Below are 26,074 nucleotides of genomic sequence, written 5' to 3' on the forward strand. Positions count from 1 at the left end.
CCCGTCGAAGCTCTCGCGAGAGCACGCAGCGCGCGCGCGTCCCGCTCCTCCCCGCCCCTCCCCTCCCGGAAACCTCGCGGAGCTCAGCTAGAGGACGGCCGCGGGGGAAGCGGGGTGGTTCTCGCGAGAGGTCTCGCGAACTTTGCCGGGAGTCTCGCGAGAGTTGCCGGGCGCGTCCCCCCCCACCTCTTCCACTCCCCCCCCAGCCCCCTCCGCCGGAGCCGTTTCGCTTTGGGCCGTGAGCGGGGGGCGGCGGGGCCGGGGCCGGTGCTACGGGAGGGGGCCGGGGCCGGGCCGTGGGGGGGGGGGGCGAGGGCGAGGCGTGGAGTGAGCGGAGGCAGCGCGGGCCCGGGCCCCGCCTTCCCGGGGCTCCCCCGCGGCGGCGGCGCTGCCGCCCTCCGGGCCTGGGCCCTCCTCGGATGAGGCGCTGAGGCCGGGCCCTTCCCCGCCTCCCCCCCCCTTCCCCCCACTTCTCCCCTCACGCAGACGGGGCCGCGAGCGGGGGGCCCGGGGCCGCGCATGGTGCGCGGAGGAGCGGCCGCCGGGCGACTTTGAGCTGCCGGGGGGGGGTTCGGGGGCGGCCTCCTCCCCCCCCTCCCCCCCCCTTGCCCCCCACCCCCGGGAGGGATGCCCAACCCGGAGAGGCACGGCGGCAAGAGGGACGGCGGCGGCGGGGGCTCCTCGCAGCACGGGCCCGGCGGAGGAGGTTCCGGCAGCAAGGAGAGGCACCGGGCGGCCTCCAGGCACAAGCGGCACAAGTCCCGGCACTCCAAGGAGGCGCCGCCGGCGCTGGCGGCGCAGGAGGCGGCGGCGGCCCCGCTGGGAGCCGTGCTGAAGCCGCTGGTGGAGTACGACGACATCAGCTCGGACTCGGACACCTTCTCGGACGATGTGGGCCTCAAGGCGGAGCGCAGGGAGAACGAGGAGAGGAAGGCGGAGAGGAGCGAGAGGGCGCAGAAGCACCGGCACCACCAGCACAAGCGGGTCCGCGAGCTGCTGAAAAGCAAGCAGGCGGAGAGGGAGAGGAAGCTGGAGAAGAGCCTGGAGGCCTCCAGCAGGGCCGGGGCGGCCAAGGACAGGGTGTCGGGGTCCTCCAAGAGGCTCCTGGAAAGCGAGGAGCACCCCAAGGCGCCGTCGTCCAAGAGCGGCAACAAGGAGTCCCGCTCGGGCAAGGCGCACAAGGAGAAGTCCAGGAAGGATCGGGAGCTCAAGTCGAGCCACAAGGAGCGCAGCAAGAGCCACCGCAAGCGGGAGGCTCCCAAAAGCTACAAAACCGCCGACAGCCCCAAGCGGAAATCCAGAAGCCCCCACAGGAAATGGTCGGACAGCCCGAAGCTGGACGACAGCCCCTCGGGAGCCTCCTACATCCAGGAGTACGACCTCAGCCCGCCCCGCTCGCACACGTCCAGCACCTACGAGCCCTACCGCAAGAGCCCCGGTGGCTCGTCGCGCCGGCCGTCCCTCAGCCCGCCCTACAAGGAGCCGGTGGCCTACCAGTCCAACGCCCGCTCGCCCAGCCCCTACAGCCGCCGGCAGAGGTCCGTCAGCCCCTACAACAGGAGGCGCTCCTCCAGCTACGAGCGAGGCAGCGGCTCCTACGGCGGGAGGTCGCCCAGCCCCTACGGCCGCCGGCGCTCCAGCAGCCCCTTCGCCGCCAAGCGCTCCGTCAGCCGAAGCCCCATCGCCAGGTGCGTGCCCTCCGCGCCGCCTGGGGAGCGGGGACGGGGTGGTCGGGGGGCGGCTGGGCTGGCTCCGGGCGCGGGGGGAGCGACCCCTTTGTGGTAAGGGGGTGCCCTGTGGGGTGGTAGCGGGGCGGTGACCCCCGTGGAAGGGTGCCCTGCGGAGCGGGGCTTCAGGAAAGCCCTCCCCGGCGGGCACCCGGGAGCTCGGGGGTTGAATTCCGTCCCCTGGGGAGGGAGGCGGCCCCCTGCGCGCGGCCTCGTGGGCAGCTTTGTGCTCCTCCGGGCACGAGGCGCTCCCCGGCGGAGCTCGGCCGGGGAGGGGGGGGAACGCCCTCACCTCTTCCACCTGTCTCTGGATCCCTCCCTCTGTTTGCCGGCTGTGAAATCGGATCGGGCTCTTCAGGAGGCGGCTTTGTTTCCAGCGGGGTTTGCCCTTTCTGAACTGACTCGGGGGTTTCTCTTCCCCCGAATTAGACGGCTCCGTGCGAACTCCATGTTTCCAGCCTAAACTTTATTTTTCTCTGCAGCTGGTTGCTCCCGTTCTGAAACTGGGGCATTCGGGGAGCAAGGGTAGGAATCGGCTGATTTTGGCTTAACCGTAATTGTCTTTTTTTCTTTAGAGAGCAGTTTGCTGCAGAAGGGAACTGTTACTTGAAGGCAGCGCCAACTGTTTTATTTCAGGTGTTCGTTGATCTCCCCGTTACGCGCACAAGTACGCGGCCTAACGTTTTTTTCTAGCTGCAGATGGTGTTCAGCGAGTTCCCTGTGTCACCACGGGTGCCGCGGCGCTTTGCTGGCGGCTCCATGGCGATTAAGATGTGACCTGGAATGTGAGAGCCTCGAACCGCGCTGCCCCGCGCTGGCTGCGCCGCATCCCCTGCTCCGAATGGGAGCCGGGCCTGGGGGGCTGCCTCCGGCACGTCTCTGATCGGCAGGTCCCGGAGAGCTTGGGGGGGGGCTTTCAAACTGAGCCTTTCCCCCCAGAACTCTTCTCCTTGCTTCAGGAATACAACGTGGCGCGGCGGGAGCGAGCTCCGGGCTTTGTCCTCTGTAAGAGGCGTGTTGGCTCTGGCACCCGGGAGCTGTTTGGTGAAATCTGCCTGCTCTGCTCCGGTTCTGTGGCACGAAATCGGGCTCTGCGTCAGCGGCCCGGGGTTCAGTGCTGTCTCCCCTGCCTTGCCGGTTGCGTGCACCCCGGGAGGCACCGAGGGACAGCCGGTGTCCGTCTCCTCCCTGCCCCCGGTGCTTTTTTGCCCTGGTGGCCCTGCCCATGCAGGTTGTGTGCTGATGCCTCTGGAGGGGGGAGAGCACGGGAGTAGGAAACGCGTGCGTGCTTCCTGATGGGGTTGCATTGTGGCACCTGTTAAACGTCCGCGCTCAGCCCCATGCGGGGGAGAAAACCCCGTGGGAACCGAAGGGGTGTGGAAAAGGGGCTCTTTCCTGGGTGTTTCGGTGTCCCAGGCGAACCCGGAGCTCCGTAACTGGCGAGTTGAATCTGTCCCGAGGAAACCACGGCGCCTCTCCTCAATCTCGGTCGTGGGAGCCACTCAGCAGCACCTTGTGCTGCTCCCCGGGCTGACGAACTCATGCGGGAAACGTTTTAAGGGTGGCTCTGACTCCCTGACAAAGCGCTGGACCCCAAACCAAAAGAGATCCCAAGGCTATGCGCTCTTTATGCTCAGCCCGTGCTGGGTTTTTTGCATCCCCGCCTTCAGGCGGTGCCCGCCGGCTCTGCTCTGGGCCGGTAACTCGCAGTGCTGTCCGTTCTCTCTAGGCACACCCAAAGACAGACGGGTTGTGCCTTCGGAAACCGCTCCTGAGGTGAATCCTAGCGAAGGGACGGAGGGAATTGATGCGTTTTCTGTATGGTGGGCGAACCCCGCGCTGTAGCTCACGTGTCGGTCAACGTGGTGGTGGTCAGACGCCGGCTCCAGGAGCCGAGGGGCAGTGGCAGCGATCGGAGCACCTCCAGTGGCGCGCGCACGCCGTGAGCACCCGGCGGTGAGCGGAGCCCTCCGGGGAGGTAACGCGGGCCTTTCTGGGGCACTGCTTTAGTTCTGCGGGCTGGAAATATATATATATTCATTTTTTTTTAGCGTTTAATTTCCACGTCCAAAATGCAGCGTTAGGAAACCGAAGCGAAGTGCTGTGCCGGTTGGAGAAAAGTGACGTTTGCGTTTCAGGCGGCCACGCGGAACAGCTCGCTCTCCGTTTAGGAGGAACGGGGATGGGTCGGTCGGGAGGGAGGGTGTCGGATGTGGCTTGCCGTGCCTCGCAGCCGCTGTTGTCGTCGCAGCTAGAACCAGAGGAAGGAATTCCAGATGGGTCAGCTACCTGAAGGCGGGTCGTGCTGTCACCAAGCCCAGCGGGCAGGGGTCGGCGTGGCTCGGGGTCGTGGGGCGTTCAGGAGCCGATGGCGGCTTCTGGTTGCCCGTCTGTCGAGCAGGTAGGGCGCGGGGCGTGCGGTCGGACCTCCAGGGTACTGGGTTGCTCCCCACCGTGCTGTTAGAGCTCGTGGCAAGTGAAGTACGGGGGTGTCTGTGGGGCCCGGGGGTCGTGTGGCGGCCCGTCGATGCGGCAGCGTGCTCTGCCAGCTCGCCCGGGGTCAGCTCTGCGAGCAGCTCCTCGCCCCGCTCCTTCGCACGGCGCCGGGCCTGGAGGCTTCCAGCACGCCCTCCTCCCAGGCCTGTCCTAACTCGGATCGTATCAGGGAAATTAACGCTCCTTTAATTGGGGTTTTTAAATGGTTCCTCATCGCTGACAACTGTATGCTCGCTCAGTCACGGTTAGCGTCTTGTATTTCTGGTTCCCGGCATTAGGGAGACGACGAGGTGGTTTTTAACCCCGTTTATCTGGACGAAGATCTGCTCGTGCGACCGAACCCGCCCATCCCTGGTGACTCCAGCGGGCAGTGGAGCTGCAGAGCTCCGGGAGGTGCGGGGGTTGAAGGGGACGCGTGAGTGGCTGCAGGTGGAGCCTTGGGGACATCGTTCCGGAGGGCAGGAAGCGGCTTCGAAAAGCAAAAATCTGCCCTCGTGCACCTTCCGTGTCCCTGTAGCTCTTCTGGAACGCGCAGCAGTGGCGCGAGAAGTTGTGGAAGTGTCGTTGCGCTGCAGCAAGCCCAGCCGGGGCTGCTGGTGGTGCAAGAGGCAGGGTCTGTTGTACAACCGCGGGATCGGTGCCTCCGGTAGGGCTGGGGAAGCCAAGGAGCTTCTGGATGCCGTGCCCCTTCCCAGGTCTAACAAAGCCGCGAACGCCAAGCTGGAAAACGCGCCGAGGAACAGCGGCTCTGTGTAACACAGCTGAGGAGAAAAAGGGTGAGCGGGGGAGGGAGACGAGGAGCGGGCCCAGGTGAAACGGCGGCGGGCGAGCTGCCGGAAAGGCGCGGAGCCGCCTCCGTGCCGGGGTGGCAGCGGTGCTGGGGCACAGCCCCGTGCCCCGCTGGTGTCCTGTGACAAACGCAGTAGGAATCGTGCTCCTGGAGAGGTTTCCCTTCGGGTGGGCAGGGCGATCTCGTCCAGAGGGAGGCCCCGCGCCCAGCCGCGTCGGTGTGGCCGTAGGGGGTTGGGTGGGTGGGCGAGGGAGCAGGGAGCAGAGTGCCGCCACCTCCTACCCTATCCCCAAAGAACAGGACGGGGAGTGCTGCCCCCGGCACCGCTTGTGGTTGTGGTCAGCGACATCCTGCAGGGCCCCTCAGGAACGTTTTAGCCTGCCCGTGTCTCTGAGCACAGCGACAACCCAAGGGCAGCTGCAGCTCCTGGCAGCTCTGCGCTGGGACGCGGCAGGTGAGGCGCTGCCTGGGCGGTACGCTGGGCCCGAGACAGTTAAATTCGTTCTGCAGAAGCCTTGGGAAAGGTCGGGATCCTGAGGCAGCGTTCCCATCGCTGGTGAAGGACCTCATACGGTGCTGGTGCTCTGCCCTCTGCTCACCGGAGGCCAGGGGCCCCGCGTGCCGCAGCTCGGGGCAAGGGCACCAAGGAGCAGGGCTCGGGTCAGCCAGCGGCACGCAGGCACCTCTGCTGGTGCCTGGCAAGGAGCTTTGCATCGCGCCGAATCAGTTTTCCCACTTACTTTCCAAACTTCTGTTATCTCAGGATAATGCTGGTTTGTGGAGCGCTCCTCGTCGTTAATTGTGCGGTTCTGGGTGAGCCAGCGCCTGCTGTACCGACCCCTGTCCGCAGCGGGGTGCTTCGAGGAGTTCCAGCTACTGCGGAGCTGTGCTTTAAGAGAATTCTGTACCTTCAGAGCTAGACACGTTCCCAATAGTAAATGATGGAGTAAAAATCAACTTAAAGCAGAGTTCCTTTTACAGTATCCATAGGATCTGGTCTCAAATCTTCCCTGCCGGCTACCGCAACTCCTCAGGCCACCGAAGCCTGCCCCTCGTGCGGTTTGGTTGCTGCCTCGTACCCTGCAACACCCTCGTTCCTCCCGAGGTGGAGGAAGCCCTTCCGTCTCGTCAGGAGTTTTGCTGTGTACGCCGGCAGTACCGGTTCCCAGTTCCATCTGACTTTTATCTCGTTTCCCAATCGGTCTTCAGCAGGTTTGAGGTTCCGGCCGTCTCCTGACGGGGTTCGCCCCGCGTGCTGTGCGTGCCCTGGTGGTGCGAGGCGCTTCCTGCCTGGCTGCTGTCACCACCCGGGGTTTCAGCGGGGCTTTCCGTTCTGCACATGCACAGATTAACAAATTCAGAGCCCATTTATCGTGGGCGAAGACTGAGACCCTCTGAACATCCCTCAAACAATTAAAATTCTCGGGTTTTCTTCTCCCGAACCCCAGGATGCGAATCTAAGTTCTGGTGGTGGTAAAAGAACCGGGGGAAAATTAGCTTGAAGTGAGACGTGTCCTGAGGCGGCGTTCCCATGAGGGCACGTATTTTATCTGTTGTTCCCTCTAAAGCTGTACGTAATTACTGCGGAAGACTTGTGCGCTGCCAGCTCACAGCCTTGACTCGGGTTTCTGTTGGGGACGTGCATCGATCTCGCCTTTACCTGGGGGCTCCTCCAGTCTTCCTCCTTCACTCGCCTTAACGGCGTGGTTTGTAGGGGCAGGCTTGGTGCTGGGAGGCTGCACGGTGACCTGAAGCTCGTGCTCACGAGCTGGTTTGGGTAGCTTCGGTCTCTCCTGCCAGGCCTGCCTGAACTGGGAAATAACTTGGCGGTGTTTTCAGGGAGCCGTGGCTGTCGGTGAGTAGCTCGGAGGCTCTGAGATGCTTTTTCATTTATCTCCCTGTTCTGTCCGCAGGAAGTCTGTGAAGTCCCGAAGCCGAAGTCCCGGCTATTCAAGACACTCATCTCACAGCAAAAAGCAGAGGTCTGGGTCGCGCAGCCGCCATTCCAGTATATCGCCCACGAGGCTGCCGCTCAACTCCAGCCTGGGGGCAGAGCTCAGCAGGAAGAAGAAGGAACGAGCGGCAGCGGCGGCAGCTGCCGCGAAGGTGGACGGAAAGGAGGCGAAGGGCTCACCGGTTTTCCTGTCTAGGAAGGAGAACAGCTTAGCCGAACTTAAGGAGTCTGGAACAGAATCCAAAAAGGTCACCAAAACTGTTAAATCTGAAAAATCTTCTTCAGATACAGAGCTAGTTAATTTACCGTGTACAAACGCAGAGACTAAAGCGCCTGCAGAGACAACAAAAATCAAGGCAGAGGAGAACTCGGAGAGGAAACATCCTGCTCCAGTCAGAGATTCAAAACAGCCGGGAACAAAAGACTCAAAGCCTGTAGCAGCAGCAGCAGAGGACCTTCGGTCTCCAAAAGAGACGGACACGGCAGAGAAGGAGATCCCGCCCCCGCTACCTTCCATAAAATCACCTCCTCCGCCTCTGCCGACAACCACGCCGCCACCTCCAACTCCACCGTTGCCACCTTTGCCTCCGTCACCTGCGGTCCCGCCTTTGCCACCATCCCAACAGACTCCTGTTCAGGTCCCTACTTCGGTCCCAACGTCTTTGCCATCTTCTTCCCACCCAAGGACGTCTACTTTATCCTCTCAGGTGAACTCCCAGTCCTCTGTCCAAGTCGCTACGAAACCGCAAGTGTCTGTGACGGCTGCTATCCCACACCTGAAAACTTCAACGTTGCCTCCGCTTCCGCTCCCCCCTATTTTAGTTGGGGAAGATGACTTGGATAGGTAAGGTCGCAGTGTCCTCGTTGTGTTTGCGAGCAGGCAGGTTCGTGGTTCTTCGGGGTGGGCTGACAGTCGCTAGCTCGTCCCGCAGAGTCCCTTGAAGACTGAGCTGCTTGTAAAAGTGCCTTGCTGCTGGGCTGGTCCCGCTTCTGGCTCGTCAGCTCTCTGTGGAGCCTTTTGTCATCCTGTGCAGGTAGTTACGTACGGTCACGGTGAGGAAGAGAGGCTTGGCTTCTGTTTTCATGCTGGCTAGCAAAAATTCTGTGACCCTTTGTTTATATTTTTTCATAGTGAAACGCAGATCTGGAATTACGCGCCCTGTTGTGTTGCAGCCATTTGCACAGGCTTGCTTTGAAACTGCTTTTTCACTTGACTTGCCTAAAACCTGTACTTAGGAAGGAGCTGACAGCTCCGGTGTAGGAGCACGAACCAGGGCTGTGCCTCTCCCAAATTCGTTGAACACGCAGTGCCCACAGGTAAAGAAATGGCATTGGTTCAGCGTAACTCTCAGTTATCCGAGCAGTGATGTATTTATTAATCACTGAGGAGGCATGGCTTGTTTGAAAACTGAAAAAGTGCACCTACCTTCAGCTTTTTTGTCTTTTATTTATATATATATATATATATAAATATATATATATATTAGTGCCTGAGGGCTAGTCTCTTGAGCTCAGCTCTTAAGCTGTAACGCTCACAGCTGTAACACGCAGGAGAGGAGGGGAACCCTACTGAACACCTGAAGTGGAAGTAGAAAAGAGCATTTTTTTTCTTTTGTAGCTGTGAGTATGTGGTGTTTCTGATACCGCTAGGTCGCTGCTGATATTTTTCTGCTCGGCCTGTGGTTCTCCTAACAACTTCTGTCTCTCCAGCCACTGCTGAAGATGTATTGGGTGTCTCGTTTGTCAGTGCTGTATGATTTTAACAAGGAGGGTGTTACGTGACAGTTAAGATTTGCTTTAATTACCCCGTGGTGTAAGTGAACACAAATATTCTGATGAATTTCATTGATTTTTCATGGGTCATCCTGGTGTTGGTGTAAATGAGGGTAATGCTGTTACCGCTGTCGACGCAGAAGTCAAACTCGTGCCTGTTCACGTTGCCCTTCCTCAGCTGTTTAATGCTGCTCAGCTAATACCTATTTCATTTAAATGCACCTGTGATGAGCAGTAGCTTTTAATAGATTACAGACTTTTTCAACTCAAATGCATGCCTCAGCAGGATCCTGCTGCTGTGTTCCCCTGCTTCCAGCCACAGAAATGGTTCTGCGAATTCCGTGTTTTATTCTCAGCCGCTCGCACCTCGAGCGACTTTTCCCTGCCCTGGTGTGGCTCAGGTTTGTGGAAGCGTGCTTTGTCCCCGCCGTCGGCGTGAACTCGGGAGGGTGGACGATGGCAGGGCTGGCTGTCAGCTTAGGGCAAGGATTCGGGCACTTTTTCCCAGTAAAAGGATGGGGAAACTCCACTTGATCTGCTGAGGCCGGTGGCAGGAGCGTATGGCACCGACCGCTGCAGAAGTGCGCTCTTCCTCAGCTTCGTTCTTAGGAGCAGAACTTTGTAGAGCAGCCTCTTGTTTTCACGTGCTTGGAGTGGAAAACACCTCTGCTCTGAGGCCCTGGTAAGTGTAGGGTCCAAAAACAAGCTTTGAAGCATCCCAGCACAAAGCGCGCCTCCTTCAATTAGAGGCTCCGCAGCCTCTCCAGCCTTCCCTGGTGCCTGCCGAGCTCGTGAGACTTCCCTGTCCGTGAGCTTCGGGCTGTGCCGCGGGTCCCCTCGCCTTCCTCCCCGAGCAGGAAGCGGGGCGGCAGGAGGGCAGAGAGAAGAACCGGGTGGTACAGACATCGTCTGTGGCGTTGCACCAACTCCCTTAGCTTGCACAGACCTTTGGGAACCTCTGGCTGGCTTCACGGCGCTAACGGTTAAAAACAGAGACCCGACCGATGGCATCTGTGCTATCTCGGGGTGGGGAGGACAGGAGGTAGCTTCTGGGAGCCTTTGTTAGGGTCTGGCTTTTGGACTTTGTCATCTTTATGCTTGGCTAACCCTGAAGCGCCCGTTTAGCCTTCTCGATGCCTGCTGAGGAGCCCGAATGTCCTGGTGGTAATCGACGTTCCAGCAGCCGCCTCGTAGCTCTAAGACGAGCGGCTGTAAACCGCTAACAGAGGGCGTCAGCAAGGGGCTGAGAGCGAGAGAAGGGAGCTGAGGCTGGCCGCTGGTGGCTGGAGCCCACGGGCACACCTGCGCCCTTCCCAAGGAAGTCTTTTGAAGACATCGGTGTTTGTGAGTCTGGAAAGGAGGCTGAGATCTCGGCAGGGCCGGAGGGCCTGAGCTTGGCGCGTACCAGTAGGTATTTTTATAGTATCAGAAGCAAACAGCTGCCTGTTAGAAGCGGATTAAACGCGAAGTCAGATAAGGAGCTGCCGCCTTGTCACTGCGAACTTCTGTAAGGCTGGGCGCTAGGTCAGCGTTGCGAGTACCCGTGTGAGAGCCGTGACGAGCTGGCTTTCTGGCTGCTGCTCTGCGGAGCCTCCTCTGGGCTTCACCACGGCTTCTGCTTTGAGGTGACCTCCCTGGGCACCGTTCAGCTCCCTGCGCACCGTTCTGCACGCTAAGCGCTCCCAGATAACGGGGAGGGAGCTTCAGAGCACACAGCTCTCCTGCTCCTGTTGTTTCTCGGGTGTTTCTTGATTTTCTTCCTCCTAGCAGCGCCTGCCAGCGAAGGTTTCCCTCTGGAGGCCTGGCTGCTGTGGCTCGTGCTGAGCTCTGCAGCTGCGCGGTGACTTGTGTAGCAGGGGATGATTGCTGCCCCGTTCCTTTACAGAACGTACCTCGGTGCCTTGCTTTGCCTCGCTTGTACCTTAACTATATTTCACAAGAGCTTTTCATGTTAATTGGGCAGTGTCTAGGAGGAAAATCAGACAAACGACCCACTTCCGAGTGTTCATCTGAGCGGAGATGTCTGTGCTGATGAGCGCTAGACCTGCTGATGCTGATAAACCCCCCGCTGGCCACCCAAAAAAATGAACCTTGGAAGGTTGCTCATACCTCTCAGTCTTTCTTTGCCTGGTGAAACAGAGTTGCATGTAGAAGAATTCCTGCCAAATCAGACCTAGGAATTCTTCCTGCCATGTGCATACACGAGAGATGTACACGGACGAGCTCCTGATGCCGTTGATAATTTAACTGCAAAAAAAAAAAAAGTTCTGGTTTCTCAGCCCAAGTTAGAGCTGTGTGCCAGTCCTTGCTAAGAAGAGACTCACAGAGAGACGTAGTGCTGGGTTTGTATTTATAGCGATCTTTACCAAGCCATGCATTGAATTTCAGTGCGAAACGGACTAGATAGAGGAAGTAAGGGTCGGAGAGCGGGTGCTGGCTGATAACCTGAGCGGTTGGACAGGAACTTCAGAAGAAGCAGTTATTTGTGCAGATTGAGCAAGTTCTAGCTGCGGAGAGCCGCGTGTTTATTCGAAGATGGTGCGTTCAAATGTAACGCTCGTTTCCTGACTTTTATCATTGTGAAATTTAAGGCTGTTTTCCAGTTTTATACTTGGCTATGCTAATTTTGGCGCTTAAATGTGGGCTCCTAGCTTTATGCTCTCCAATAGAGAGCTTTTGTCCTACAGTAGAATGTTTGTTTGTTTGTTAATTGGCTGTGAAGTCTGATTCCTGTATTGTATTAACTTTTCGGAGTTTAGTCCAAAAGAGATTCTTCCTCCAAAACCTGTGAAGAAAGATAGAGAGCAGAGACCACGACACTTACTCACGGACCTCCCGCTCCCTCCAGAGCTCCCTGGGGGGGATCCATCTCCTCCTGACTCCCCGGAACCAAAGGCAGCCACACCACCTCAGCAACCCTTCAAGAAGAGACCAAAGTAAGGCTGCCTGTCTTTTTTCAGCTCTTTCTGGTTGTTGGGTTTTGTATTCTGGGTTTCCGAAGATTTACGGTAGTGCTGTGGTGCACACTGAAGCTCCTAGAAGAGCTGACTGTGTGCGGGGCACCCACGGCTTCCCTTGGTAGCAAAATTTATGCAGCTGTCGAGACAGCGAGCTCCCTTGGTAATTTTTGTACACGGTGCTAACTGCACTTCGTATAAACACTGGAAATTTGGGTTTTATTTAAAAGAAAAGTTCCAAATAATAATTTTGTCTTACTGTAATGTAATTCTTTGATATTTGTTAGATAAAGATACGGCTTTGGTTCTTCAAGCTACTCTGCTAAAGTCTGTAATGAGATCTGTGTAGAAATCTGCGTAGTAACCTGCATGCCCCAGGAAGGCTGTAGCAAAGTGGCTCTGCCATCTCAAAGCCTGTGGATTTAGGGCGGTGTGCTCTCCACTTTGCTCGTCTTCTCCGCTCTGCTTTGTACTCCTTATTTCCTCAAGAGGAGAAATGCATTGCTTGTTAGCAATGCGCAGCTGGTAGGTGTGCATCAGAAGCGGGAAGATCTGATACCGAGAGTGTTCTGGCTGGGGTGCCTCAGTCTCTGGAGTAGGATTATCTCCTTGTATGACAGCGCCTGGATCTGGAGTAGCTGAGATCACGTAGCATAATTAGTTAAACTCTTAAATGTACGCTCCTGGCATATGAGAGCACAGACAAATCCTGCTGTTGTTTTTTAGGGCATAGCCCCATATGGTTGAACGGGGGCGTTTGAGGGGTGAGGTGGAGCACTCAGCTGTCTAACAGTCCTCTTGCCTCTTTCAGAATCTGTTGTCCTCGATACGGGGAAAGGAGGCAGACAGAAAGCGACTGGGGGAAGCGTTGCGTGGACAAGTTTGATATCATCGGGATTATTGGAGAAGGGACGTATGGGCAGGTGTACAAGGCCAAGGACAAGGATACAGGTAAAGGTCATTTCAGGCTCTGAAATGCTGCTGAGTGCCCAGCTGCCCTCTCTGCTCCTGGAATTGTGTATCCAGTGTGCACAACGTGGCGTGTGGTCAAATGGTCGTGGTAGGCACAACCATGGCAGCCACAGATGCCAACTGAAGCCGTGCCCCTATCGGGTTTTATTGGAGCAGAGCTTGTGAAAGGGACTGGAGCTGCTTCTGGGGTAATTTAAGTTCACCTGTCTGATTTTTCTGCTAAAGCAAACTAAGAGGAGCTCTGGTGTCATCTGCCTTGTGTTGGTGTGATAACTTTTGACAGAGCAGTGCTAGCAAAAAATAGTGGGGTGGTAGCTAAAGCAGCTCCGCTGTGTCTGAGTGGACATTGGCTGTGCCTGTAGCTATGTTCAACGCCCTGCTGGAAACCCCGAGTTGTTAGCAGGGATGTGTGTGCTTTAACACTGCCTTGTTCTGGCAGGTGAATTGGTGGCTCTCAAGAAGGTGCGACTGGACAATGAAAAGGAAGGCTTCCCCATCACAGCCATCCGCGAGATCAAAATTCTTCGGCAGCTGATCCATCGCAGTGTTGTTAACATGAAGGAAATTGTCACGGACAAACAAGATGCACTGGATTTCAAGAAGGACAAAGGTAGTATTCGCTGCAGGGTGTGGCTTCAATTAGCCTAAGAGGTGTTGCAACTTCATTTGTTTGTTAGTGTGAAACTAAAAATCCCGATGTTTGTAGGTTTCGTTGTTGTTGCATTCCTCCTCAGTGCACGTTTCCAGCAAGTTTGGTGTCCAGATTTGGCCTTACATCAGAGGATAGATTCTGGTTACTGTGCGTTGTCGCAGTGCAGAGGTAGACGCAGGCTTAAAAGGATGCATTGCATTTTTTTCTATAGAGTCAGAGAAGCAATTTTAGAGGGGAAAAAAGCCTATATGAGGTCACTTAACACTGATTAGTGCTGACAAACTCACCAACAGGGGAAAGCTTTCTGTCCTCTGCCACTGTGGAAAAATGGTGCAACAGCATCCCACCTGCTTTGGTTTCTTTGTGGACTTCCCCATCATGAGAGAAGGGGACAACAGAAACACCAGTTTAAGGCACGCATAGCAGTAGTCTTCAACAAAGTAACTTTAAAAAATAAAAAATGGCTGGATAAACGTGACTGTTTCAAAGGTAACTGATTTGTTCAGAATTTGGACATTCGGATTTCAGATGTTCAGCTTGAACACACAAAGAAAAGAATGTTTCAACAACTGAATGTACTTTCATTCTTTTTTCTTCCTTGGTCTCTCCTCTCTTGTCTTAATTATTCCTCTTTATTTTACCAGGTGCCTTTTACCTTGTGTTTGAGTACATGGACCATGACCTAATGGGGCTGCTAGAATCTGGCTTGGTACATTTCTCAGAGGACCATATCAAGTCTTTCATGAAACAGTTAATGGAAGGTCTGGATTACTGTCACAAAAAGAATTTCCTTCACCGGGATATTAAGTGCTCCAACATCTTACTGAACAACAGGTAAGCTGGCAGTCGACACAGTTCTTTCCAAGTTCCTTTCCCTGCATTCTCCATGGGTTCAGCTGAAAGCACTCAGTGGTTGTCTTCACCTTGAGTAAGCTTAGGAATAGGAGGTGTTGAACCCCTGTAAGAATAAAGTCCTGCATGTTTCCACCAGCAGCGTGACAGATGATTGAAATTAAGTGTTAGCTTTCCTGGGTGCTGCAGCTGGCTGGGAACACAGCTCCTTCTGCAAGGGGGAACAGCCCTAAGAGCCTTCTGTGTAATGTGCTGTCAGTAGCAGTCTCTCCACATGAGACCCTCTGCTCTTTGGCAGCTTCTTGTAATTAACTTTTTGTGTTAGCTTAAATTGGATCTCCCTCTGCCCTTGGTCTCCATGGCATTTTGGCAGAAATACCATTTATTGGAAGTGCTGGTATGCCGGGAAACCATTGAGGGTTAAGGTCAAAAGCAGCAGCTCTCCCTGAATTCTTTCTTCTCCAGATAGTGTTTGGCAGTAACATGGTTCGTTGCAGAATACATTACAGTTATTCATTTGCTGTTAATTATCAAGTTGTTGTCTGGATACCCTTAAGAAAACTTTGAACCTGTGAGAATGATACTGCACATAACGGCATCCACAGGTCTGGTTGTCATATAGAAGCTTCTGAGACATTGGTCTGTGGGGATGGTGAGAGAAATAGGACTGAATTAGTACTTTATTTCTTTTAAGCATTAAATAGGGTCTGAAAAACTAAGACTGATAGAGCCAGAAGTAATTGCTGCAAACGCTGCTTGACTAGGCCTTTCTGCTACATGGAGGGATTTCCTTCCCTTTTACTGCTTGCAGCACGTGAGCCCAGCTCAGTTCAAACCAGTGAATGTTTTTGTCTTTCAGTGGGCAAATCAAACTTGCAGATTTTGGACTCGCCCGACTCTACAGCTCGGAGGAGAGGTGAGGCTGGGGGGTAAAGGAGAAGGGAAATGACTTACCTAGGTGGGATGAGTTGCTTTGTTCTTGATACCCACATAGTCCCCTCACTTGGAAGTCCTGGCATTGCCTGAGAAATGGTTTCCAGCGTGGTATAAGTGGTGTACTGCAGTTCCAGCTGTCAGGAGAAAATCCTCCTGGCTGGTATTAATAGCCTCCCATTAGACAGACGCACCCATGAGGAACTGAAACATCTCTGCCTGCCGTGGACCACATTTTGCTGTGAGCTGTTGAGGTCGGTCACTATTCAGTTGCGGCAGCATGCTGCTGCCTCTTGCAGGTCAGGATTTTTCAGTCTTGAATACCTACAACCCGCTGTCTGGTGCGTTTAGGCAAGATTATAAAAGCTGCAATGTCTCAGCAGCTCTATTTAACTCAGGTGCTGTGAAAGTCGAGGCACTTGAAGGCCCACTGCTTCTACTTACGTGCCTAACTCCATGCTTTGGAATTAATAATTACCCTTTGTAAGGATTTTATGGTTCTTGATGTCAATTTACATTTGTGTTTCCATTCCAGCCGTCCATACACAAATAAAGTCATTACGTTATGGTATCGACCTCCAGAATTGCTGCTAGGTGAGGAGCGTTACACGCCGGCCATAGATGTGTGGAGCTGTGGGTAAGTGCCTGGTTTGTATCTTCTGTCCTCTTTGGGCTGGGAACATCATGTGAGTGGAGTAGTTCTGATGGAAGGTAGCCGCTGACTTGTGCTAATCTCTGAAAATATCTGTGACAGCACTCTCTGCCTAGCTGGAATAATATAGGAATACTTCCAAAATTCTGTGCTTTAAGTAAATAGGTGGCTGTCACCTAACTAAAGCTATCTTTGGGCAGTTCAGCTGCAAAGATAAAAACTCTTCCAAGTGATTCGGAACCAAAATCTTGAGGATTCAACATTTAGAAGTGGGACTGGATTTCTTGAAGTGTGTGCATCCCATTGTGATATACACGGGTAAACTTTTAGTGGAGCTTAGTACGCAAACAACAAAGGCGTTGTAAAAGGCAGGCCCTCCTAATTACTTCTGGAAACTTTGGCCATGAAGTCCCGTTGCTATTCCCAGTCCTGTGCCAAATGAGTGGGGTCAGCCCAGCGCCAGGAGACAGGTGCCGCTATCAGTCTGCTGCTATATTTGGCACTGATTGTCATTCCTACCAGAAGGCTTCAGGGTAGATGTTGAGGACTGACTGAGCCAGAGCTGTCCCCTCTCCTTCTTTTCTTTCCCTTCCAGCTGTACAAGCGTTGTGTGTGCATTCTGTGTCTGTATTCTGTGCTTGGCCATAACAAACAGCAGGCTCCTGGCAGTTGAGGATATTTGGGCCCACAGATATCCCCCAAATTGTGGCGGTGAAGTTGGAAGGATAATTGGGCTGAACCTGGAGGAAAAAGATGCCTGTCTGTTTTCCTTACTGAGCTATTGGCACATCCTACTTCCCTGCAAAGAGTTAGCGTGAAGCCCGTGACGTGTTAACTAGACTAGTGAGTGTTATTTCCCAGCTGCGTGGAATTGGTGACTGTACACGTAGGTTAGTTTGTCAGTCCTCAACTACAAGCCCCGATGCAAATAATTCTCTTTAGGCAAACCTGCTGCTGAACAGAAATGCTGCAGTGTTCAAACGATCATCCCAAGGGTTTGCTGTCGTGACCTCTTGCTTTTCCTCTTTCCAGCTGTATCCTCGGGGAACTGTTTACAAAGAAGCCTATTTTTCAAGCCAATCTGGAACTGGCTCAGCTTGAATTAATCAGGTAAAGCATTGCACATGCATGCCTATGAGAAGAGGTACTGCAGAAACTGCTCATGCACATAGTCGCTGTATTATAAGAGTCCTCTTTCTTTAATCTGCCTGCAAAATAGGATCAGTAAATGACTGTAACTGCAAATGTGAATAGTTAAGCATCTAGGTGTCCATACCTACTATCAAGTGTGTGACCACTAATATATGCACCCTCAGTAAACTTTGCTGTAGTTAGCTGAGTGCAAAAATCATGACCTTAAATTACATCTCACACTGAAAAATCATTTTGTTGGATGGCTTATAAACTCAGGTAAGCATTTTTCCTCTTCCTGATTCCAGCTTTTTAACCAGCTGTTTACCTATGCTGTCGGTATGCTGAGCTGCTTAGAAAGGAAATGTCTTCACTTGATTTAGTGACACTTCTGCTTCTTGGTGCGTCTCACCTGCTGATTTTACTCTGCTTTTCTGCTTCTCAGCCGCCTCTGTGGGAGCCCCTGTCCGGCAGTGTGGCCAGATGTCATCAAGTTGCCCTACTTCAACACTATGAAACCCAAGAAGCAATACCGAAGGCGCCTGCGTGAGGAGTTCTCCTTGTAAGTTTCCACTGAGGAGAGGATAAGCGGCCGCGTGGGGGTTACGGCCGCCTGTTACCTTGTGGGACAGATCCATCCCTCGGCTGCAGTGTACCTGGCAGGGTGGAGCGGTGCTTCCCATGCTTCTCCTGTGTCCTCAGGCAGCCATGAGGGCTTCTCCCGCCTGTGGAAGGCTGGAAGGGGCTCACTGTCCACTAAAAAGCTGATCTGCCACACGTGCTTTCCAGAGGGAATCCCTGCCTCTGCGCACGTGGGACACTTCGAGCTGGGTCTTGCCTTGTCGGTCTGTATCTGAAAGGCACGCCTGGCAGTGTGGCATCCTCCTGGTGCTGAGGCTGTGTGACTTCAGAGATGTGCTCTCTGGGGGGAGAGGATAATTGCGTGATAAGCTTGTGGGACTTGTGGCAGGGCTGCTCTTCTTAAATGGGAAAAATTAGACTAAAAATATTGCGGATCTGTTTCCTGTCGTGATGTCTTTGAGCTGTGCATCCCTTAGTAATAAAATCTGACTGTACAGACTTCTCCTGGGGGTGAGGTGGCGCTCTGAAAGCTGGCAGCTCCCCCGGTTCAGAACAGCCCCTTAACTCAGCCGTGTTTCCAACTCTGTGCAGCATTCCTTCGTCTGCTCTCGACCTGCTGGACCACATGCTGACGCTAGACCCTGGCAAGCGCTGCACAGCAGAACAGGCCCTGCAGAGTGACTTCCTGAAGGACGTTGACCTGAGCAAAATGGCACCTCCAGAGTAAGTTCCAGCTGGCATCCTCCCCGGTGGTGGGCTCTGCTGAGTTTTGGGAAGGAATCACTGACTTGGCCTTTTTTTTTTTTTCCCCGTTAGAATTAAGTTAGGATTTCTGGATTTGTTTCTCAGCTCTGCCCCTGGATGTGGATATGGCTGAGCAGATAGCCCTTGTCGTCTCTTCATTTTTGCCTGGAACTGGGGCTGGTTTTATAAAGCTCAACGTAATGCTCGTAAGGTGCTCTAAAACTTGGGAGATATGAGAGCAGCACATAGTAAACCCCTGTCCTCTGTGCCATCGAGGACTGGCCAGGCCGTGTTTATCCAGGCCTTGTTCATACGGCTTGTTAGTTGGCTAGAAGAGCGAACACTGCTCAGCAGCCGCTGTTTGCGGCTCTTTTCTCCCACCCCAGTTAGGCAGACTGTAAAATTCTGCTCTCGCTACTTTGCATGCGAGTACAGCAAGCAGCTTCTGAGGTTCCCCTTCCTTCAGAGTTATTAAAATGAGTTGCTTTCTAAAGCCACTGTGCTCACAAAGCTGGGTGTAAGTTTGCTCGTGATGGGTGTGTGTGTACTGTAGCGAACCCAGTCCATTCAGGAGTGCGACCTCGGTGCAGCTTACGTGATTCACAGGAAATTGAGCTGCCTTTCCTGGTTCTAGCGCTCACCCCTTCTGGGTTTAATAGTAGAGCTGCAGTTACAGGAACATCCGTGCTTCTCTGATGGCACTAATAATTTTCTGTGGTCTTCAGATGTGGTTTGTTTTTTTATTTTGGTGCCACGTTCCTTACCTGCCAAGTCTTGTTCTCTTCCAGCCTTCCCCACTGGCAGGACTGCCACGAGCTGTGGAGCAAGAAGCGACGGCGGCAGCGGCAGAGCGGGATTGCAGTGGAGGAGCCACCGTTATCAAAAGTTTCTCGGAAAGAAACTACCTCTGTTACAAGCACAGACACTGTCAAAAACAACAGCAGTCCTGTGCACTCACAGCCTGCCCAGCTCAAAACAGAGTCTGGCGTTGGAGATGCAGTAGGTCAGTGCCTCATCTGGCCTGTGAAGGGCTCCTCTTGATATGTTGCCTTCCCTCTGTCTGCAGTTTCCCCTGGATGTGGGGTGCTCGAGTCTCTTCATGCCAGTCTGATTCTTTCACCTGCATTTCTACACAAGGGGCATTCCAGAATCTTCCTGTTTTTTTTTGTCTGCTGTGAAAACTGTTGGCTACGGAGCATTCTGGCTGGTCTTCAGAAGTCAGAGTTATATTATCGGCTCCTAAGCACGCTTTAACAAAGAATAATGCGAGGAATCCTGGAGTTGCTTCGGCCAGCAAAGTAACAGATAACAGGCTGGCAGGAGCAGCCATCTAAAGAGCGTGCAAATGAACTGGAGTTTGATCCTGCTGATCAAATTATATAAAGATTAGGCATGGGAGATAACAGACTAGGGGTTGGTGGGCAAAAATGTATATTATTGAGCGTTATTCCTTAGAGAAAAGATCCTCTGGTCTTAAAGACTCCCAGGACAGGGACTTGTGCACTGTACCAAAATGCATTCAACCTTCTGGTGTCCCAAAAATAGTTGGAGGGGGGAGGTATGTTGATTCCTGGGAATGTAGAGATACGCAGAGCTGCCCAGACCATTCCGATTGTTCTCTGGAAGCCTGAGGAAAACCCATATGCGGCTGAGGATTCCTTTGTGTCAAATGTTGAACAGACAAGTAGCAAGGAAGACAGTTCTTGCTCGAGGGAATGCACAACCCATGTGTTTGCTGAAACATGGCAGATGGACAAAAGGTGCTGCTTGGGTTAACAGAGAGAGGAGCGAGTGTCAGGGCATCGGTCGTGTACCAGTAAGGGAAGCCGAATTTGTATGGGAAGATTAATTTTAAGCTTCTAAAACCAAACCAGCGCACCGTGCTTGCCAAGGAGCTTGGCTTGCAAGGTCAGTGTGAAAGGGCCACCCGTGCCACTCAGAGGGCTCTGGTCCTGCGTGGCGCAGAGGGAGGCGATGCCGTTTAAAGGAGGCATTTCAGACAAACTGACAGGTCAGGACGGAGCCCTCTGATCCCAGGCCAGCTTTTCGTGAGGAATTGCTTTCAGCTTGACCTAATTTATTTGGCCGCATCAGCGGAACACACCCATCTTCCATCCCGAATAGCAGCTTAGCCCCATCCCAGGAAACCTGCTTTCTAGTGCAGGAGGGAGCGCTCCTGGGCCACGGGGCGCTGCAGGGGCCTCGGGAGGTGCTGACTGCTCTCGCTTGCTGCTCTGATCGCCACTGAAACGGGCTCAGGTCTCCATCACGCATCTCAGGCTCGCTGCCACGACCAGGGGTGTAGTTGCTGTGATTTTTGGGACGACCTCGGTTAGTTAACGGCCCCGCGGGGGGGCAGGTTTGGCTGAGCTGATTTTAAGAAGCAGCCGTGCGTGGTTCTGGTAGGTTTGGGCGGGCGGTGGCAAAGCCTCCCTCTTCCTAACAGAGCAGAGCTGCAGCCGTGGGTGAGTGCAGTGTGTGAGCGGTGCCACGGGGTGCTGCTGCAGTGCTGTTCTGAGCTGATCGCAGGCGGGGGGGGGCAAGCTGATGGGGAAATCTGAGCAAACAGTCTCACGGGCTCCGGAAGGAGGATTCCACGCCTTCCCCAGGCCCACGGAGAAGGTGTTGGCTGGTGCAGTGCCACGCTTACTGACTGGTGAGACGTAGCTTCCCCTGACCTTTCTGTGATGCTTCTTGTGCTTCCTGCAGGCCTCGGAGACATCACCCAGCAGCTGAATCAGAGCGAGCTGGCTGTCCTACTGAACTTGCTGCAGAGCCAGACTGATCTGAGCGTCCCCCAGATGGCCCAGCTGTTAAATGTACACTCGAACCCGGAGATGCAGCAGCAGCTGGAGGCTCTCAACCAGTCCATCAACGCTCTGACGGAAGCCACCACGCAGCAGCAGGAGTCTCAGGCGGCGGCGGCAGCAGAGGAAGCCATAGAAGAGCCACCCACGGAGGCCCAGCCACTGGAGGAGCAGGTGACTCCAGAAGCAGCCGGTGCTCAGGGAGATATGCAGAACGTGCTGGCCGTTCTGCTCAGCCAGCTGATGAAGAGCCAGGAGCCTGTTATAACCCTGGAGGAGAGCAACGGGGAGAAAAGCAGTGAGCAGCGGGGGCCAAGGAAAACCCCTACAATGCACCCGGAGGAAAGTACAGGTAAATACTCATGGCTGTAGCCTGTGCATCTGGGATGCCATTCACTTGTTTGAACAATTAGAGCCTTCCATACGAGTGCCTATAGTTTAACTGCCCGGGAGGAACCGAGGTGTTTGGAGAGTTGTGTCAGAGGGAGGCTCGTGGAGCGGGGCAGGGGGGTGAGGGTGGGAGGAGCTGGGGGCTAGGATGTGGTGGTCAAGCGCTAGATTTCCAAAGAAAGCCACTGACCCACTCCCTGCGGTAAGCACAGGACTGTTCAGGAGGTTTTTAACAACTGCAGAGAGCCAAAACACACACTTACCAGTCTGCTTCAGGTCTCCAAAACACGAAAACCCATAATACTCCACTGTGAGTGGGTCAGTGAAGATTAAAGGCTTTGCTTTTTCCCTAAAAAACAAAATGAAAGGGGGAACTTGTGGCGGGTCAGTTCTTCCTCTGATACTCCTAGCAGCTGCTAGTCTGCACCCTGTCATTAGTTGCTGTTATTTCACACTGGGCTTACACACGCAGGTAGGGCTTTTTGCACAGGGCGTTGGATCTGCAGCTGCGCAGATTTCCCCGTCTTATTTACCCCAACTATTTTTTCACCGTCCCCTTCCTACTTGCCTGCCCACTCAAGAAACAAACAAAAAAAAAGCGCAGAGAGGATTGTAAATATCATGAGAACTGAAATATTGGAGAGTGCTGAAACGGAAGGCTAGTAGCAGTTCTGCACACAAACTGTGCGTCCGGCTTCAGCGTGCCTGGTCCGTACGCCCTAGTCTGACTTTTATGAGCACTGAAATTCAGCAACTTCTGAGGTTGAGCCGCACGGCTGGTTCTTGTAGAGCGAGTAAGAGGCATGTTTAAAGACCTACTGTATCAGTGATCTCTTGGATTTCCTTTTCAGAGGTGAGTGTAAATGTCTCCATGTCTTTTTTTTTTTTTCTGTTGATTTTTTGAATTATTAGCAACATCCTGTGACGACCTCACCAAATTCTAGAAGCGCCTCCTGAGTATGTCTCAGACTCTCCAGGGAGCCTCTTTTGGCCCGATACACAACTCCTCTGCAATGTAGCTGAACGTGCTGTGTTCTCGTGCCTTCAACACACCCGCCCACCACAAGCCAGTTGTGATCGTGCTTTTTTTTTTTTTTTTTTTGCCCTAGTACTGGAAGATAATTAGGTTATTGTAGAGCAGATTCAATTAAATAACATTGTTCTCTGTTTATAATTATTTTAAAATGCTATGCTGTCCCCAAATCAGCTTGGCTTTAAAATTACCTGAAGATTGTTTTCTGGATTTAAATACAATCTAGTTTTAAAGTGGACTGACGGATACGGGTGGAGGGGTGGTCCTGGAAGACTACTGGTTTTCACAATAAAGTTTGACCTTTTTAATAACCACTTTTTGCAAATGATTTGAGGATCTGATTCGAGTCAGGCGTTCGTGGCCTCTTACGTCATCGCCAGTAATAGCTTTAATCACCACGTAGCCGATCCTGGTGGTGAGTGAGACGCAGGCAGTGCAGGGCTCAGGACCGGGGTGAGCGTCCTGCGGGGCGGCTGCCTCGGCAGGATAGGGCCCGAGCTCTGCTCTGGGCTCCTGGCAGCGCCTCACCCGGCTGCTTTGTTCTCCTGCCGGCTCAGGAAGGCGAAGCAGCAGGATCGTGGTGGGGGCGTGCTAGGAGGGTGCTTTTGTTCGTGCCAGGAGGGATCCTTTGGATCCAGCAGTGCTTGTTGCTTCGGGTCTGAGCGGGGAGGGGGGGAAAGGGGACGGGCTTTCGCGTGTGGCAGGGCAGTCTGTGCTGCGCAAACGGTTGGGGGTTGAGATTGTTTGGGGCTGAACGCTGGAGAAGTACTCCTTAATACCTCTTAAAAGGGTCGGGGAGCAGGCAAAGCCGGGAAGCCCCTGGTAAGGAGCCCCAGAGGCAGAGAGGGGACGCGGCCGGGGGTAGCTGTCCCCTTCCCATCAGTGTGGGCGCAGTCAGGAGCTGGTACCGGGGCGTGGGACGGGGTCGGGGCTGGGTTTGGGGCTGTTTTTTGGGCTGGGTTTTGTTCTAAACCCTTTACCAGCACGGTGGCACGCAGTCAGGCACCCGGCTGCCAGCGAGCGTGCCACCGGTGTCCCTGTGGGCAGGAGGCCCTGCTTCCACGGAGCACGGGCTGTCTGTGGCTCACATCTGTCTCCCTCCCCGCCTTAGCCTTTGATCCGGGAGCAGGAATTCCCTCTGCGGGTGCCCAGGTGTTAGGGCAGCTGCTGCTGAGTAGGTGGGAGCGCGGGGGAGCCGTTTACGGACGTGTGCGCTGGGCTTGCAGCGAGCGCCAGCCCCTAAAATCCTCCGCCTCTCTTCCAGCGCCTCCTGCAGAGCGGGCTGGCGTGGTAGGGCTCTTTGCTCTTATGTTTGTTTCGGTAGAAATGTATTTATATCTGCTCGCGTGCTTTTTAAGACGGTGTTTAAAAGGAGTAACCCTTCCACAGCATGTCCTCCTCGCATTCTCCCACCAGAGAAGAGGCCCCCCGAGCCCCCCGGACCGCCGCCGCCGCCGCCTCTCTCCGAAGGAGACCTCTCCAGCGCAGCGCCGGAGCTGAACCCAGCCGTGACGGCTGCTCTGCTGCAGCTTTTTTCCCAGCAAGAGGCAGAGTCGCAGAGCCACGCGGCGCACGAGCACCAGGCCTCCAGGTCCGCGGACTACGCCAGGTCCCACTCGTCCAGGACTTACAGCGCCGAGGGCTCCGAGGGGGGATTCGGGGCCGAGGAGCTGAACTCTGGCCAGACGCTGCTGGAACCCTCTGCCCAGCCTCTGGGGAAAAGCAGGACCTTCTTGGGCTCCGTGAGCCACCTCGGGGAGACGAGCAGTTACCAGGGCACGGGCTCCGTCCAGTTCCCAGGGGACCAGGACCTCCGCTTCGCACGAGTCCCCGTAGCCATACACTCGGTCGGGCAGTCCTTCGCCAAAACCGAGGGGAGCAACAACACGCTGGTGCACCCGGAGGCCAAAATCCAAAACTACGGCGAGCTGGGCGCGGGGACGGCCGCCGCCAGCGGGGCAGGAACCGGCCACGCCTGGGGTGCCCCGACCCAGGCTGCGCCCTACGGGAAGGCTTACCGTGGGCCGAGCCGAGTGCCTCCGCGCGGGGGACGGGGCCGAGGGGTTCCCTACTGATCCCTGCCCTCTGCTGTCGCCTCTCCCTGCCTCGCCTCGCGCCCGTTAGCGACAGGATTTGGGCCGGAGCGAGGGCTGGGCCGTGCTCAGCTGCTGCCCCGCTCCCCGTTGCGTTCCTCGCTGCGGCGCCCCGCCACGTACTGTGCTCCCGGCTCGGGGGGCGCGCTGGAAAAACCTCTCGTGCTTGGGTAGTGATAAAAAAAAAAAACCACGGTGAGCTTTCTGCCCTGAGCCAGCGGTGGGGGGGGGGAGCTGTTGGAAAAAAGGAGGAATGGGACAAAGCAGCCGCAGTGGAGGAACGAAATAAAGAAAATTCGCAAGCTGGGCTGCTCGGAGGGAGAAGCGGGGGGCAGGTAGGGCTGAGGGAGAGCCTGCTTCCCAAAGCGATGTTTTCAATCCCCTTTATAAAAAAAAAAAGGAATAAATAAATGGAAATATATCACTGCAGGGACACTGGGCTCAGTTGTCTTGGCTGTGGACAGCCAGGACGTGGCACTGGCTTCTACTCAGCCTTCCCCACACCGCTTCCTTCCCACGCAGTGCCCGCCGGCCCCTTCCTCGCTCGATTCCACGTTGAGTTTCCGACCCCGGCCGCGTCTCCCCCCCTGCCGTGGCTCTGGGGCACTTCTCTTCTGACAGTAGCCTTAGAAAATTGGCTTTCGTGAAGGGTCTCTTTGGGTTTTGTACCTCTCCTGCCCTAAAGTTGCAGTGGGAAGTGGTTTTTTGGTTTTTTTTTGTTTTTTTTTTTTTAGATTCTCAAGAGCCGAAGAGAACACCTCACTTAAAAATATGTATTCTGTGTCATTCGGGACATCCAGAACACTGAAAGAATTAAAGTTTGAAAACAAAACCAACGCCGGTTGTGGTGGGGAGGCTCCAGGAGGCCGCCTGTGGGGTGGGCAGTGGCTCGAGGGGCTGCCGGCGTTCCCCCACCCTTGGGCTGAGCGTAAATATTTTTGTTGGGGAAGCGTCCCCGTGGGTTTCCTCCCCCCGCAGGGCGCTGCGGTGCCCGTTTCCGTGAGACTTCGACAAAAGAGACGGATAAAACAGAGGTACATATTTATGAGCTTTTTTTCCGAGTAGGCCTTTCCTATGGAAACCGGAGTTGTTGGTTGAGTTCGAGCCGACCGCTCGCAGGGGCCGCGGGGCCTCGCTCCTGGCAGCCTTTGGCTTTATTTCTTTTTCCCCCGGTGCGCCCGGCCGGGAAGGGCGAGCGGCTCCCCCCAGCACGGGCTGCGCATCCCCGGCGCGGGGCTGGGGTTTGGGGCAGCTTTTTGGTTTTTGTTTTTTTTTTTAATTGCCAGTTTATGCCTGATGTGAGGGGGGGGGGAAGAGAAGTTGTGTAAGATGCAGAGCGCGCTAAATAAAGCAGTCACCTCTCCAGAGTTGGTTTTTTTTTTTTTTTCAATTTATTTTTTTTCTCTCCACCGTGCAGCTGCCAGCGCTGGTGCGTGTTGGAGCTTTTGTTGTTGTTGTTCTGCCTTCTCTTCCCGAGCCCATCCAATTTGGAAGGAAAAGCCGTGTTCCAGTGCTGAATCCTCTTAGGAAGCGGAT

The 26,074-nt window shown here is 54.7% G+C and overlaps 1 protein-coding gene across 3 annotated transcripts; it reads left to right on the forward strand.

Moving 5' to 3' along the window:
* Positions 1–482: 482 nt before the first annotated feature.
* On the forward strand, positions 483–25,370 carry CDK12 (cyclin dependent kinase 12). 3 transcript variants are annotated; one of them, XM_083809516.1, is made up of 14 exons: positions 483–1,688; positions 6,927–7,811; positions 11,500–11,676; positions 12,509–12,648; positions 13,109–13,279; positions 13,966–14,155; positions 15,033–15,089; positions 15,642–15,743; positions 16,791–16,868; positions 17,335–17,451; positions 18,063–18,194; positions 19,004–19,218; positions 20,925–21,374; positions 23,835–25,370. In XM_083809516.1, the coding sequence occupies exons 1-14, from the start codon at positions 628–630 to the stop codon at positions 24,518–24,520; spliced, it is 4,461 nt and encodes a 1,486-aa protein (XP_083665642.1). In that variant the 5' UTR covers positions 483–627; the 3' UTR covers positions 24,521–25,370. The 3 variants fall into 3 exon arrangements, with proteins under 3 accessions (XP_083665642.1, XP_083665643.1, XP_083665644.1); XM_083809517.1 differs by having other exon boundaries at positions 23,862–24,661; XM_083809518.1 differs by lacking the exon at positions 23,835–25,370 and adding an exon at positions 22,325–22,756.
* Positions 25,371–26,074: the final 704 nt, after the last annotated feature.

Source organism: Anser anser (genome assembly GCF_964211835.1).
Source record: "Anser anser genome assembly, chromosome: 23".
Lineage (NCBI taxonomy): Eukaryota > Metazoa > Chordata > Aves > Anseriformes > Anatidae > Anser > Anser anser.

What these genes read in the sequence shown, in the direction of transcription:
- CDK12 (XM_083809516.1), top strand. Translation starts at nt 628, where the DNA reads ATGCCCAACCCGGAGAGGCACGGCGGCAAGAGGGACGGCGGCGGCGGG. An exon ending in GGCCAAGGACAAGGATACAG is followed by an intron (nt 12,649 to 13,108) that starts GTAAAGGTCATT and finishes TTGTTCTGGCAG; the next exon opens with GTGAATTGGTGGCTCTCAAG. An exon ending in AACATCTTACTGAACAACAG is followed by an intron (nt 14,156 to 15,032) that starts GTAAGCTGGCAG and finishes TTTGTCTTTCAG; the next exon opens with TGGGCAAATCAAACTTGCAG.